This window comes from Streptopelia decaocto (assembly GCF_964273445.1).
Source record: "Streptopelia decaocto genome assembly, chromosome: 1".
NCBI classification, from domain to species: Eukaryota; Metazoa; Chordata; class Aves; order Columbiformes; family Columbidae; genus Streptopelia; species Streptopelia decaocto.
The window spans coordinates 37,471,072-37,487,752 of NC_138663.1; the positions used below are offsets into that span (position 1 = coordinate 37,471,072).

General features: G+C 41.0%; 1 protein-coding gene across 1 annotated transcript in view; it reads right to left on the reverse strand.

The window, feature by feature from the left end:
• The window catches only part of GRIP1 (glutamate receptor interacting protein 1), a gene marked incomplete at both ends in the record, with an annotated part of 224,859 nt that extends 211,332 nt beyond the window's left edge, over positions 1–13,527 (reverse strand). The window contains one exon of the mRNA XM_082060197.1: positions 13,395–13,527. Coding sequence (XP_081916323.1) covers positions 13,395–13,527 — 133 coding nt within the window. The remainder of the gene's footprint in view (positions 1–13,394) is intronic.
• Between the last annotated feature and the right edge of the window lie 3,154 nt (positions 13,528–16,681).

Genomic DNA, 16,681 nt, shown 5'->3' on the forward strand with positions numbered 1-16,681 from the left:
CTGGCCCACAGCAAGGCACAGCCAAGACAACTAAAAACAAAACACCTCACAAAAACCTCACTGTCAACTCTACAAATCTGCTTGATAAAATAAACACCGACCAGGAAAAATGCAATCACTGCAGACTGATACTCCCCATGCATTTTTAGATGCATGGAAAAAAAACCATTAGAACCCAAGTCCACAATCTCTGCATAGAACAGCTGAATTTGCAGATACAAAGGCTATTTGAACTTCACTTCCTCTGCTTCCTCCCCAGACAGCTTCCTATGCACTTTTTTTTTTGACCTAGTCTTAAGTTAAGGCATCCCTAGTGGCCTTAGGTCACGCCTAAAGGCAGGTCATATACATCTTGAGCTGCAGACTATGCTGTCACATCAAAACCAACCATGCTCCTGGTTTGCTGAGCAGCACATACAATTCTGTTTAAATAAATTAGTAGAAAGAGCAGCTGTCAGTCAAAATACTAGTATTTGTGGTTTTTAAAAGAAAAGCACATGCTGTAGACATGCAGGAGCTTTCTGCTTTTTATTAATAAAGACACACACCCATGTGTCCATCCTTTCTAATCTGAATGTGACCAGAAAGCCCTCGCTTGCATGAGGGCGTAAATGACTGCAGATGGGATGTGCTACCTTCCTCCCCTTCGTGATATTATTTGATTTTATGACAGAACTGCAAGAAAAATATTTCTTAGATTGCAAATTGAGGGGGTCATGTGTACCATAATTGCATTTTTAAAGTATTTTAAAGGACTTCGAGATATGTGAAAAGGGTTCCAGGTTTGTAATGCAGAAAATTAATGAAATTTCAACTTTGGGAAAACAATCCAACGCAGAAAACAGGGTTACTTAATTGCCCAAAGCCCCGTTGAAGAATTAAAGAACTATATACATCAGTAAAGGAAAAAAAAAAAAAGCCACAGTACACAGTATGCTGAATGTAATACTGAAATACCAAAATGTGTGTTCTCTCATTTAGATATTATCACCTAACCTCTCCCTCCATGCTGTGGTACTTGTTACTATATTAGACTGGACTTCAAAGACAGACAAAATTTCCAGATTCCACCACTGAAATTAGGAGCCTAAAACCAGATAAACCATCCAGTGATCTTCTGGGAAGCACCGATGTCACCATCACAAAACCAGGACAACTGATCATTTCCAATCACTACTATAATAATAAATAATAAATAATAATAATTATTATTATTTTTAAAAAATCAGGACAATTCACCTATTAAACTATTACAGATTTTTAAAATATTCCTGGTTTCTCAGATTCTTTTTTAAGGTTAATTTAGTTCTGTATTTAAAAGATATAAATTGTTACTAAGAAAACATGAACAGTAACTACAGGAACAATTTTAACTGTTTAGAGAAGCAGTTAAAATGAGCAGAAGTGATCATAAGTGTTTTAATAATTACCTTCTGTAGGTTACTCAAAATCAAGTTAAATTTTTCTCCTTATTTATACATGTCCCCATATCACTTAGTGGTAGTGTGTGTGTGTGTATATGTATATATATATATATATATCTGTAAGCTATACAGCTGCTGCTACTTATCATCCATTGATCACATAAGACATACTTACCAAGTCATCAAGACTTAAAGGACATGTTAAAAAAAAAATAAGAGATCACCGACCAAAACTACATTTTCTTTACCTGTAGATCCACTGACAGTCCACCAGTGTGTAAAATACCAACACACTGAAGCTATGTGATAATTAGTTCCAAGCAAATACTTTCACATAATTTAAAAAATTGCCTTGATGAAATACTTTGAGAAATGTATAAGGTTTGAGCATTTTCCATATATTAAAGCTATTTTCATACAATGGAGCAGTGTGTTCCCTTGGCTGCCTTCTCTACTCACACTCATGTAACTCTCGAGTAATTATGCCACCAGCACTACATTTTTGCAAGACACTTAAACCAACAGCTAATAAACTTTTGTCATTATCTACGAGGAGGAAAACAACCTCCTGTGAATGGACATGTGGTTGTAAAAAGCCCCATTATCTCTACAGCACAAAGAACCACCAACTCTGTGCTGCAACTAGAATGGCCTTCAACAGTTTTGTTCAGTCTCTGGAAACAATTTGCATTGCGCAATCTGCCCTACAAAATCCACAGCCGTTCTGACCCGTTGTCAGAGTCCAAGTTCAGAGAAGTGGGGCGGTGGGAAGGGAGAGAAAAAAAGAAACTATAAAGGAGCACTGTTTTCTATCCACCCAAGAACAAAACACAAACACTGAATTGCAGCACACCAATCAAGTCCTGGTTACAAAATGGTAATTTTCAGTGCTTTCTCCATCCCTCATGACACACTCAGGAGCGGCAGTATTTTAGGGGAGGGCCATACTCTTTCCAGTACACAAACCTCTTCCTCGTGCTCTCCGCCACTGCTGGCTACTCCCAGCCTGAGTGAGCCAGCAAAGATGTACATGATGACTGAGGAGCAGAGGAACATTATCGACACCCACCACATGTTTAAATATACTTCTGTTTTGGTAATTATGTTTAGAGTATACCAAGAAAAATGTAAGCAGATCATTAATGCCCTAAGCTCAAGAAGACTTCTTTCTTTTTTTCAGGCAGGTTATGGCATAAGTGAAGAGCAACAGATTTCTAAGTGCTGAGGACTCCTGCATGACTCCTCTGGAAAACTTCTGGGGAGTCCAGGTGAAACATGGGTCAAGTTACAGAGGAAGCATTTCAGAGATAACCAAAGCATCACTAAATTCATAGGGATTTCACAAAGCCGGTGGTTCCACTGTCTTGCTGCACTCCACTTCATTTAATTATTGATGGGCAGTTATAAGCACTGGCCTGGAGAGCTCACAGAAGTCACTCCTGTTTCCTTTTAGCAATGAGAGGCAACATCGCATTTTCATGACAAGCCACGCAAAATTCTACCAACACCCAACAGAAAATCCGTGTTCCTGCTTCCAAAACTGTAAATGCCACCAGACGTATTTGTATTTACTGACAACTGACCCCAGCACTGCTGCTGGCAGCACTCTGTCAGAGATTCAGGCTCCCTCCCAACTTCACTTCACAGGCATCTTCTCGTTTCCCCTAAAACAGGCTGTCAGATGTGACATCCCTATCAGACAGCGTGGCAAACATCCCTTTTGATTTCTGAGCACTCAGTGCTAATCCAGCCGGCACCGCAGCTCCTGCCGTGACTCATCTCTGAGAGGGCCCTGTTGGCTACACAACTTCAGCTGGGCTCCTACACATGGGGCACAGGTAACAGCTCACCAGAGCATTACATCATTTTCTACTCCAACCTGCAGAAAGCAAGGGTAAAAGCTAATATAATTCTGTATTTAAAATATGTATTTGTGTACTATTCATTTTTTACTGCATTTATTTGTAATACATTGTGCATACTTTTTTTTCCCCCCCTTTCTTTTTTTAATAGCAATGCTACCAGCTGGCAGAATAGCAACAAGGTGTATTTGTTGAGCGAGGAGTTTCCTCCTCTGGGAGCAGGACAGTGTTATCAAAATAACAGATCTGAGCAGCCACAGAGTTTGTTAAACATACCCAAAGGAAGCATTTGTGAATAAATTTGAAAACACAATTTACTGATTTAATACTTCACATGGTATTTGTGTACTTTTGGTTTCACTTTCATAGTTTCATTCAAAAGTATTGCCCCCATAGCTGTCTTTTATCACCCTTTTCTCCTTTCTGCCTTCTGTAGTCCTCCTTTCTTCTCCAACCAACGTTCCCTTTCATAAAATCACGGAATATTTGAGGTTGGAAGGGCTCTCTGGAAGTCCTCTATCCCCAGTCCCCTGCTCAGAGCACAGCCAGCTTTGATGTTTGATCTAACTTCAATAGGTAGATCAAGATGTTTGCAGTCTTGTCCTGTTTTGTGTATCTCCAAAGAAATTTCTCACCGTTCCCTAAGTATCTTCTCTTCCACCTTCTTTGCCCTCTTCAACTCCACACCCAAGCACATACACACAGGTTTTGCAAGCACCAGGGCTACACACACAAGCCTGATTTTGAACACCTGGAAAATCGTCTCTGTTGGTTTATCTCCAGTGTCAAGCTTAGGCAGAAGATGTGGTGTCCATGTGCCTTACAGTAAGGCTCATGTTTAGCAAGTACAGAATAGGTTGGGCAAACCTGAAGGGTTCACTCCTTGCTCCAGCAGGTCTTCCAGACCCCATAGACTCCTGCAGGGTGGTGACATCTCACACCTTCTCTAGCACTCTGATGCTCCTCTTCAGTTTGGCTCTTCCCTTGGCCACCTTTCCAAGGATAGTTCTCCTTGAATGTCTCTCATCATCTGTTCAAACTTCACATGGACAGCAGAAAAATAAATTCAATTTGTCCCTCCTCTGTTCCACAGCTGCCCATAGTGTTCCCAGACTATATTAGAAAATCCACTGAAGTGCCACGTGTGCGATCAGGTCTTGTAGCCACTCACCAAAATTTACTTCTACCATTTTAATAACAAGACAACTTCAGTTCATTTATATCAAGTATTATCCCAATAACCTGCAGTTACAGAATTTCCACTGCATGCTAAAACCCAAGGAATTGCTGCTCCATATTCTCTACTACGTGCAAACCGCATCCCCCACCACTAAAAAAAAAAAACCAAACTGGAAGCTGCAAGTGCCTGATTTAAGAATCCCTAGCAAGTCTCAATTTGGCCTCCTTTCGCATATGTATTATAATGCAATCTTTAATTACCTGATCTCCTACTTTTTCACAAGACCTTGTCTCATTTACTGTCCAGAATAAATGATTTTAACTAATAAAAAAAATTATTCAAGACCTTTTTTCCCCCCTCATTGCTCAAAGTGTAATTCCATGCCTTAGTTTCCACACACCATTCAAGCCCTTCTCTCCGGACAGGCATTAATTTCTTCCTGAGCTCTTCCATGGTGCTCATCACCAAAGCATTTGACAGCTTAGCAAACACTCATTTACTTTCATAGCGTAACAGTGAAGGAGAGGTACCATTAACCTCATTTCATAGGTGGAGAACTAGAGCACAGAGAGATTATCATCAAAAGTATGCAACAATTTAAAGGTTCCAGCCTGAGATGCCTTACAGCTGGTTTTTCAGACTAGTTAGGCTTATATAACATTTATATATATATATATATATATATATATATATATATACACACACACACACATATACCATACTTCCCCTGGCATGCTACAGCAGCTTGTGACAGATATCTGCAAATTCAAGCTCTCAAGCCAGGGAATCGAGGGCTGAGCCCCGAGGGGAAGGTTGGTGGGAAGTCCAGGCACAACGCTGCACCAGGACTCGGCGCAGTCTCTGCCACGTGCTGAAACTGTCACAAGTGCCACACAAAAATGAACAACAGTCCTTCATAAAGGACTCATTAAAGAGAGGCCACACTGAGGTTCTACAGGCACTGTTAGTTTTACTTCCTTTTAAATTTTGAGTATCACAGTATGTTAGGGATTGGAAGGGACCTCAAAAGATCATCTAGTCCAATCCCCCTGCTGGAGCAGGAACGCCTAGGTGAGGTCACACAGGAACATGTCCAGGAGGGTTTTGAATGTCTCCAGAGAAGGAGACTCCACAACCTCCCTGGGCAGCCTGTTCCAGTGCTTTGTCACCCTCACTGAGAAGAAGTTTTTTCTCAAATTTAAGTGGAACCTCTTGTGTTCCAGCTTGATCCCATTACCCCTTGTCCTATCATTGTTTGCCACCGAGAAGCGCCTGGCTCCATCCTTATGGCACTCACCATTTATATATTTATAAACATTAATAAGGTCACCCCTCAGTCTCCTCTTCTCCAAACTAAAGAGACCCAGCTCCCTCAGCCTTTCTTCATAAGGGAGGTGCTCCACTCCCTTAATCATCTTTGTTGCCCTACGCTGGACCCTCTCCAGCAGTTCCCTGTCCTTCTGGAACTGAGGGGCCCAGAACTGGACACAATATGCTAGATGGGTAGATGCCCTTAAAACTGCAATAGTCTTGCATGTTGGTTTGTGTATAATTTCATGGGTTTCAGAGGGAAACTATTATAGAAAATCCTCTGAAAAAAATAGTTAGTGTTCCAGGTCATCAGCAGTCTGCTCGTCACAGACTCCTGTGCCCAGCCACAGCACTACCCCTGCTCTTTTCTACTGAAAAACATTAAACAAAGTTGCCTAGTAAATTCTGCACACATGATGAAGACTATCAAATCTGCCTTATACAAAATACTATCTGTGGTAAACAGGTGTTTATATTCATGCTGATGATTAATTACAGCTGCTGGCAAGCCCTACTGAAAAAACACGGCAATCCGTCAATAAATGTTTATAATCTCATCAGCAAGGGACTTATATTGTTGTTTTCTTCTTCATTCCACTAATTGCTTTAAGTTTTCCATTGGAACTGGAGTCCAACATTAAAACTAACACCTCAGTAGCTTCTTTTACCTCTCTAACCTTAGGTTCATAAATCCTGATGTTTCACTCACTTCACAATATCCAAGGGGAAAAAAAATAATCTCATCACTACATGTTCATGATGTCACTTGGCAAAGTCATGATTAAAAACATGAACTTACACATAATTTCAGGAAGTAGAAAGTCCAGGTCTCTCTAAACTTAATTGTTTGAACCTGAATATCATCTATTCTAGACATCCTAAAATATAAAGGGTGTCAAACTCTAATACGCTGGAAGTACAACCTCATACCAGCAGCCACTATAAGAGGATGGAGACCTATAAGAAATCCATTTCTTGAGCAAAGACAATCAAGATCTTTAATTAAACAGTAAAGAATACGACCAGAAAGTAAATGAAAGAAAAGTAGCACAGCAATTGTACATTCATAATTGCTACCAGAGAGAAGTGTTTATCCTTCATGCAAAGAATTACATAACTCAGGTCTCATTGTTTCAGTGACTTAAAATAAATTAGCAGGTTTCCCTCCAGTAACTCTAAAACAATGTTTTACCATCCGTGCTGTGTGCTGCCCCAGGAGCCTAAGGGCCACTTGTAGAAGAGCTACAAAGGGTCATTTAAAAAAGTAAACCTCCTGCTAACAAATTTAAATTAGCTATTGCACCACTGGTGGGGGGAATAAATAAAATTCTGTGGCCTGTTTCATGGATTACAAAAACATCTCACCAAAACTCATGCACACCTGCCTAGAAGAACAACATTGCTCCGCTCCTATGGGGAACCCCACAGCCTCAGGTGTCATGCTGGGTATCATGCTAGTACACATATAACAACATCATTTTAATTATCTTGTAAACAATATAATGTGGGCAAAGCCACTATCCAAAACAGCTTAAGCATTTGCAAACACAAGCCCCATCCCAAGACTTACAGGCTTTTAACTAAGATAAAACAAGACAGGAGTAAAATAAGATTTTAATATATGCATATTTCTTACGGGCTGGGAAAGCCTAAATAATTTCATGGGAAGCTCAAGAGCTGCTAGCTAACCCATTTCTACTAGTTTGCTATATGTAAAATGAGAATAATATGTAATATTTCTCCAGTTTTTGGGTTCTTCTCGAAAGGATACATTCACTAACAACCATAACAAACAAGATGTAAATAAATGGGGTCATCTCCAAAACACACACAGCTCTTATCAGAAGTCAAGCGACCCTCTGCAAGTGGATGGTTGTCAAGAAATACGAACCTGCACTTGATACAATGACCAACTGTTTAAAAAAAAAAATCCAGAATCTAACACACATGAAAATACAAAAGCAACCAAAACAGCATGAGCGTACAACACTTTTATCTAATGAGTTCCTGATTTTTTTCCAAAATGGAAAACATTATAATTGGCACCCGCACAGGGGAATTTTATCCTGGAAGTGGATTCAGAGACAGTCACTTGCTACCACTTTTGTTTCCTTCAGAAATCTCTGAATGGGAAAGTTGATACTGTCTGTCCCCTCAGTAAAGCTCAAATACAATCACCTTGTTTGTCACCATGCCTGGCTTGCAAATCAACATTGGACGGTGGCCCCATGACAATAGAGTCTCCCTGGCCACGGGCATCACATCCCTTTCTTTCTGGACTTGTGGTGCTGGGGTTATCCAGACATCAGAAAAAAAAAAAAAAGTTATTTATGGAAAACAGATAGAAATACTGAAGAACTTTAATACATTAATGAAAACCTTCAGGGTCTGACAATCATGAGACAGTCTCTAAGGAGAAGGAAATAAGAAGTTTTAATAAATTTTAGTTTTTAAAAAAAAAAGATTATTACCATTGTCTTTTCAAGGCCTGCCATATTCTCTGCTCAGGTTACCAAGCCTTTTTTCATTGTAGCCTGCAACAAACGTATTACCTTTAGTTTCAATGAAAGCTGAGATTTTACTGGACTGACTGATAAGATCTGGGATGGGAGGAGAAATACACCCCACCCCCCCCCCACCCACCTATCCATTTAAACTGGAGACTGGCAACACACACTGCTTGTAAAATGAAAAGCGCTTGTCCTGCATTCCTCACCCTTAAGATGAATTAACATCTCTGCAACCTAAGCTAGAGATATTCAATGCCCTTGTCACCACATTACTCATAAAACCATTAACTCTTTTACAACCCCAATCAAATATATGAGACTGCAGCAAACAAGAACTCTTTGTACCAATTTATGAAATGGAGAAAATCTTGACAAGAGCAATGCTGCTTTTGACCGCAGCATTAAGAAGCCATAGGCACATCACTTTCCTCAGTGTTTTGTCTTAGTGCTATTTCAGTAGCAAGTTTCTTCTATCAATATTTAATACAGCTTTAAAGCCACCCAGGCTATGAAATGCAAAGACATTTATCAGCAAGATTTTGGGAGCTGAGGGAGTTTCTGTACCATAACATTGACTTTTGTTGGAGAATAACACCCAAACAGAGTTTTTCTGCTGACATCATCCCAAACAGAATTTCATATATTCATTTTAACTAATTATTGCCAGATTTCAGTCAACAAAGAGGACATCTTCAACTTGGACTTATATAAAACTTTCAGGTTTTCCTTTCTGCCTTATTTGTTAGGCTGGGAGTCAAATACCTTCACTTTGCAATGATGACATAGGGAAGGAGAGATAATCAATTGAAAGAATGGAAAGATCATCACATGTATTTTAGAGGCAAATTTAAAGAGGCTGATGTGCTGAAACTGAGGAACTAGATGACTCTCACAAAAGAATCGTGAAAGAATTAATAAAAGGCATCAGAAAGAAAACCAATACGTGATTTTACTGCAGATACACTATGGCAGACTATTTTGTCTAAAATATCAACGGTCTTGTCAAACAACAAATACTTCACAAAGTATAGAAGAAAATTATTTGTGGGACTCTGTGTGACTAAATGGAACATTTTAAAGTCAGAGCTAAAAAAAATGGGACTTCTCAGGTTCGTGGGAGTTTACTAGCAGAATTCTTTAAACAATGTTTTTTGGGATCAATCTTTAACGTTTTCATTGCATCAACAAAGAAGATTAAATCTTGATGCCGATGGACTATGCTGCTGACATCACATTGGGAGGAACGATAGAATAAGAAGAACCAATGAAAACAGAATCTCTTTTAATATGGGATGGGTGACAGAAACCAGAAGTAACATAAGTATGTCAAAAATTAACAGTGGGTGTTCACAGCAATGCCCTCTGGACTTGTGTGGGCACATCATGACAACCACATTTCACACAACCTGCAAGGTTCCAAAATCAGTTGGAACAAACCCAAATCCTTCCAAGTGTTTTGCAAAATAAGAGACTTAGTACTGAAATCAGATTGGGGTTCGGGGAAGAGGAGGGTTGTGTTTGTTTTGGTCAGAGGTGACCAAATCAGGCTGGATCCCAAAAACACCTTCCTACTCAAGATAAGGCTGAAACTTGAAGGTCTTGGCAAAACACCTTGACTTCAGCAAAAGGACTTATATCATTTTGGGGAGCATTCCAGGCAGTTCTGCCACGCAGCATTCCTGATGTTCACCATCCGTCTTGGCAAAAATACGGGGTGTTTCAAAAAGATGGACCCAACATGTTGCAATTGCACAAAAATTTACAAAAGGTTTAATGAGTTATCAAGTTTTAGTAACCTTTTTGTAAATGTGCAGACTGTAAGAATTTCATTCCTGGGCAGTCTGTGCTTGCAGAGATACAATGATTTCAAATCAGGTCCATATTTTCAAAACACCCTGCATAACACAGGCCTTTTTCATGGAAAGTCTTATTAAAAGGAACAGGTTCAATGGCAGTGCCGTAAAGCTGTGCAAGATAATGTTCTTTAAAGCACTTTCGTGCAATAAGCACCAACTTGTCTGAGTAGGTTGGGTAGCAATTTCATCATCCATTAGGTCAACACTGCAAACTCTCAACAAAATGAGTATGATGCCTGCACTACTAATGTCAGTATGTGTTTGTGTACAAAAATTAATATTTCAGTTATTCTAGCATTACATAGCACAGAAAGAGACCCTCCAGAAAGATAAAAGAGCTGATGTTGCCTGTCAAAAAAAGGATATCCGTTTAACTGAATCCAAATGGATTAAATGTCCAAGCCAAAAGATGTCTGACTCGGGAGCTGGGGTGGTTTTTTTTTACCCAGGGAGCTTCAGGCACTACTGCACCTTCCTTTCATGTAGCTGTGTCCCAATATCACAGCTAACATGGTCTTCCATGACAAAGCTTCAAAGGAGTGAAGGCAGTATACCTGACAGCAGGAGCTACAGTATCCCAACATCCAGGCACAGCTGGGCTGAGGACAAACTAAAGTCACCTTTTTCCTGTGATTCCCACAGGCCTATTCTATTTTTAACTTTGTTTTCTTTCTGTTTGATCGTTTGGTTGTTCTAATGTAGTTTCTGCATTTTTCCTATTAATTCTGCCTCTATACAACACTCTAAGCAATATTACAAGGCGGGGGGGAGAGAGTAACAAGCTCATAAAGTGATAGGCTCAGACAATCTTCAAATGCACTGGCTAATTGGATATATAACTCATAAATGACGATGGAGGAGGGGTGGATAACAATGCAGGGAGAGGAAACTAAATATAAAAAAGCTCCAACTCCGTTCAGTAAAATGAACAACGTGTCTTTGATTTCATTAGCTCTGATACCGTGAAAATCAAACCAATAAATATCATCTTATTCTCAAGCACGCATTCTTCTAAGCATACAAATGCAGAAGGAATGGCTATTAAAGGCTCTGCAATTACTCCTGATTTGCACTGTAAACAGCAGAACACCAGATCATAATGAAATTAAATATGAAACATTTCATTGTCCCCATTACATGAAATTCAATTTCAGGAAAGCATTTATAGTAACACCAGCAGCATCTTCTCACATTTTGTACTTTGCTTTAAGTAGCTACCACAGCTACCCAACCAAACACTGACACATATAGCACGTGTAAAGACCAGGCAAAAGAAACACTTGAGGAGCAACTGTGTTTGTGCTTTCTCTATAAACACTCCTTTGCTTCAATCTCCTGTGACATGTTTTGTTTAAGTAACTGCAAGAAGCTGCAAACTCCTTGTACATGTAATTCCGCAGCACTGTGCACTGTTTTGACCATTCAATCTGAGTATTCTGATCAGTGCTGTTAAGCACCACTTCAAAATCTGGCACACAGTCATCCACCCTGAAAGACTTATGACCTCCACAGGCTGAAGTGTGTACTATCCTTTCATTTTCCAAGTAGAATAAAAGGAAAAACCTATTAGATATTTGGCTCAATCTTAGTGCCTCACATTAAGTCAAAAGTTAATAATTTATTAATCAGCATTCGAGAAATCCTTACTACATGTGACAGTTTTGGTGGGGTTTTGCTTTCTTATTCAAAAAAAAACCTTCAACAACCATCAGCTAGGGAAATATTTTGACATACTGCTTTGACACATTCCTTTGATTTACATATTAAAGCAAGAAAAAGTTACGTGCTTTCACTAACATATATTTTGCGCATTTTTCAGTCCTAAGCAGATTTAAAATTTCTATTTCTTGTGTAGAAAACTTTATGGCAATATGTCACCTGTTACAACTGCATTGCCGCCCCCCAAATAGGTCTTTTCTTACAAAAACTCAGTCTTAACATCACAGATGAATTATGAGATTATCAGTATAGTAAATTTTCTTTAACATTGAAAGAAACCAAAACTGTATTAAGGAAAAAAACAGTAAACAACCAAACACTCTGCATTAGTTTATTTTTGGAGACAGGCAAGCATGGTGCACTGGGAGAAAACGAACAGGAAAAATCTCCTGCTTCCTAATTTCCCACAGGACAGCAGCACTCTGGTGCTGTAAAGCGCAATCACATTCATTGCTTTGTCTTAAAACAAATGTAAGGTTCTTGTAATTTATTTCAGCGAAACGGAAATGAAGCCAAATGACACAAAAAGATACTGACAGCAACTCGCACCGTACAGAACAACAAAAAAAGTGCATCAAACTTCAACTGCTCAACAAAAGGCACAACTTCACTCCAAAGCTCCCAAACCACCAGCCAGAACAGCAGAGACCTTTTTAAAAAGTCATTTTTGTGCATGACTGGTTCTCCTGCCAACACCTCACCCTGACAGCGCTGCACGATACCCCGGGGGCAGGAGCTGAGCGTGGCTTCCCTCCCACCAGCCCCACTGGCACCGCTGGGCATGTCCCCTCCTCCCTCCTGGAGGTGCCCAAGGCAGACACACACCTCCGAAACCCGACAGGTACAGAGGATAAACCCCAACCAGCTGCAGGGAACAGAGCACAGTCTGCACAGGGACTTCCGAGCAGGTGGCTTATTTTGGTTTTGGGCGAGCTGCTGCTGTCACGTGAGCGCAAGCAAACAAACCCCATCACTTAATTCTTCACCAGAGGTCCTGGACCTGCAGCAAGGAGGAAGCCCACCTGAGTTACTTGCTACTCAAACGAGCGGGTCACAGCAGAAGCTCAGAGGACTAGGACAGTCCGCCTCACAACAAACATTAACCATCAACTCCAACTTACAAATGAGCGATCACTGCGCTTTGAAAATATCCACCACGCAGCTTTCCAAAAGCATTATACAAGGGCTACGGCCACCCTATCGCTTCTCAACACAGAGTGTTTTCACAAAAGGTTTCCAGCAGTCAGACACAATCAGCTGCACCTGAAATCTTACCCGGGTTTGCAGCCAGACCCTGCTCACTCTGAGAGTGGCTGTGCCACTTCAGCTGCTTTGTATTGTTCATCAAGCAGTCACAGCCAGATAAAGCCCTAACAGAAACTGATGTTTTAATACCTGCATGAGGCTCAGATTCTAGCAAGCAACATTGTTTGCATATGAGGGAGGGGGAATAGGTTGTTTGGGGTTTTTTTATCTTAAAAGCATAGCATTTATCACAGTCAAAGAAAAATGAGGTTATGCAAAACACTTACTTCGAAAATGCTCTGAAGCGTAATAGTAGACATCCTCATAGCCCTCATGGTAATCCTCCTCTGGCCGGTACTTTTTGCCTTTTCTTCTTCTCGATCGTCTTATCTGCTTGACGAAGCCCAAGAAGCGCTCCATCTCCTTGCTCAGCAGCACCAGCCGGCAGCCCCCTTCGCTCTCAGCTTCACAAAGAGCTGTCCCAGCATGAATCAACCGCCAGCACCAGAGCAAAGCTGCAGCCTCTGACCAGCCGCTCTAGCACCGTTAAAAAACCCCTCCCTTATCTCAGCTGTGACTAGAAAGCATGTTGTTTGGCCTTAAAAAATAAATTTTAAAAGGGGGTGGGGGGGACACTTTAACAAATCTACTGACTGGAATATTTCAACATGAAAACAGACAAAGGAGGAAAATATTGAAGGAAAGGAGAAAGTCAGGATTTCAAGTGGTTTTTAAAGAGCAGAGGACAAAGTTGAAGAGACCTGCCTGCCAGCGAGGGGAAGCCCAGCAGTGAGAGCCCCTGTCCTGTGTCTCCATCATTTGAAGAGGGGCTGGGAGGCGGGGATAGTCGTTAATCAATGGACTGAACCACATCTCAAAGCAAAACAGGTTTTCATTCGCCAGTTAAACGCTGCCCTCATATTCACCCACGCACAGGCTCAGGAGCCAGTTTGATTTCATTTGTTGTACGAAGAGGAAACACGCTGATCCATTTCTGGCATCACATATGCTGGATGAATAAATAGCAAAGTGGTTTAATCCATACACACAGCCCACTCACCGGCAAGTGTGTGCTGAATGTGTTAATTGGAGCAGCAGGGAGAAAGCTCGGCAGCTGTTAAAAAATGACACATATACCCACTGGGCATTAATGTATTCTAATCACTGCTAGATCTAAACATTAAAGGCACTCCACAGACAGGTCTCCTATAGAGCTGGCCAGACTTGATGGCAATAGGCAAACAAAGGAAGCGACATCAGGAGCACGCCACGCCAATACTCATTTAAAATCCCAGCAGTGTTAAAAACTTTAAGGTATGGCAGACTATACTTTGCACAGGATGACAGGAGCAAAAAGCCTGGAAGGGTGCTGGCCCTCTTCTCTTGCTGCATGCCCAAATCCAACATGCATTCCCTAAGATAAGGCTGGAATTTCATCCGTGTTTCTGATGAAGTTTCCCTCCCGCACAAGAACAAAAGCAGTGCGAGCTTGGATCCTATCACCTTGACATCAATCACAGGGCTGTGGGGTTCTCCTGCGAGCCGAGTGAGGTCTCTAGTCCAGCAGGACCTCTCCCATCCGCTGGCACAAGTCGGGGATCAATCAGTTGCCTCAGTCAGACCATGCACTGAACACGGTCACCTGCACCTGTGCTTGCAGATACTATTTTGCACCTATGAGTACAAGGAAGTCAGAGGGTCTTCCTGTAAAGCAGATTTTACAGGATCATCATCTGGAAAATGAAGAGCGGGCAGAGGTGGGATTAGTTTCTGGTGATGTAGACACTTTGGTGAGTCATTTTGCAAAGAGCAAACCAGGGCAGCCTTTTTTAAAAGCATCAAAGAAGTAAAAAAAAAAAAAAAAAAAGCCAGAAAAGCCAGGAGTCCAATTCATCATTTTATCAACAGAAGTATGCAGAGATTGACCAGAATTGAGCTGGGATTTTCTAGTTTTGAAACATGTAAAAGTTGCTAGCAGAGGTCAGCTAGATCTGAGGGTCTTAAAAGATATACATGCTGAAAGCAGGCACTGGAACTCTTCTAGGCTAGTTCCAGCTTCCCAGGTATTTTAAAACAACATTGTCACAAAACTACACCCATTTTATCCATAAAAGCTTAAAAAACCCTTGAGGCACCTACCAAGCTCCTCACAGGAATACAGATTCATCCTCCTTGACCTTACCAGCCCTTGCTTTTCCACTGTGAAAATGCAGCCACTGTTACTGGCTGATGAACACCCCGAGGGCACTACCAGAAATATTTTTAGTGGAACTTCTATAAGGAGGTTGGGTTTTATTACAAGTCTCTTTTTATCACACAGCTTTCAACTTTCAAAGGGTAAAGACCTTAGGGGAATATTACAAGCATATTACCAAAAATTAAAAAGCCAATAAAACTTTTTACATGGATCTTTAAGAACGGATCACTGTATGTTCTGAAGGTTTCAATTCATGTGTCTTTTCTGCGCTCTTCCACCAAGCAGCAAAAACATTACATGAGTATCATGAAACATGAAAGCCAGACAAAGACTTAGCCCACAGCAGAGGCAGCATCCTCTCTTTTCAGAGAGGAAAACGTTGGTTTGATGTTGTAATTGCTCCTGTAGAGCATTCTCCCCAAAGTAGAGAAAAAAGTTATCTGCAGGTGTCAGAAACATTCATCTTGAAGACTGAAGTCTTTCAGCCATCACCATTCCCTGAAGTTAAATTATAAAGTTCAATTCAAAACTGAACTTTTTAAACAGAGAGAAGTTACGACTTTCTCACTTTTAAACTGCCATCTAAATGAGAGCTGAAAAATTGAAATCAAGCAGACATTTGGCTTTCATCAAGTACAATCGCCCTCCTCCAGCCCCGCTGCAGCAGCAGAGGCTTCTGCTGGAGAAGCGGCTTCCATGGTCCTCAGCACAGCCCAGGGACGCTTTGGTCCTTTCCATAACAAGACCAACACAACAAAGCAGCAGACAAGGGAGTAACCAGGTGATCTCACCTAGCACATTAAGCACCAGGTGTAGCACACCGACTGCCTCACCACTTTCTAGGGACAACTGATCTAAAGTTGCATGAATGATGAGCTTCGGAAAGCACGTCATCACCTTGCGCAATGGACCTTCCCTTCTCTTCCTCACGCTCATGAAGTGCATTGCCCCAACGTATCACATAAATATACAGCTAATGTAGTAAAGCAGAAAAAAAATTGCACAAAATGCTGTTATTGATCAGTGCTCAAGGTATCACCTCTCACCCATCCCATATGTAAAGTAAGCAGAGGTTGGGGGGGAGAGGGCACTAGAAGTCAGATAAGCACAGGGGGTTCAGGTTCTGCTGCTCTTCACTGTATCCCACCAACTACTACTGTCTACAAAGACAGGCTCTGTCTCCCACACCGAAGGTGTGAAAGATGCAGAAGCAGGTGCTGTCCACAGTTTCTAACGCACAAGCTGACAATCTTGCCAGCATGGAAATTATACACCTGTTTCCTTTTGCATTAATGTAAACAGCAGAGACAAACAATTTCAGCATTTTTTAATATATTTTTTTAAAGCAACAACATGTTGAGCTTTTGATAGGATCTT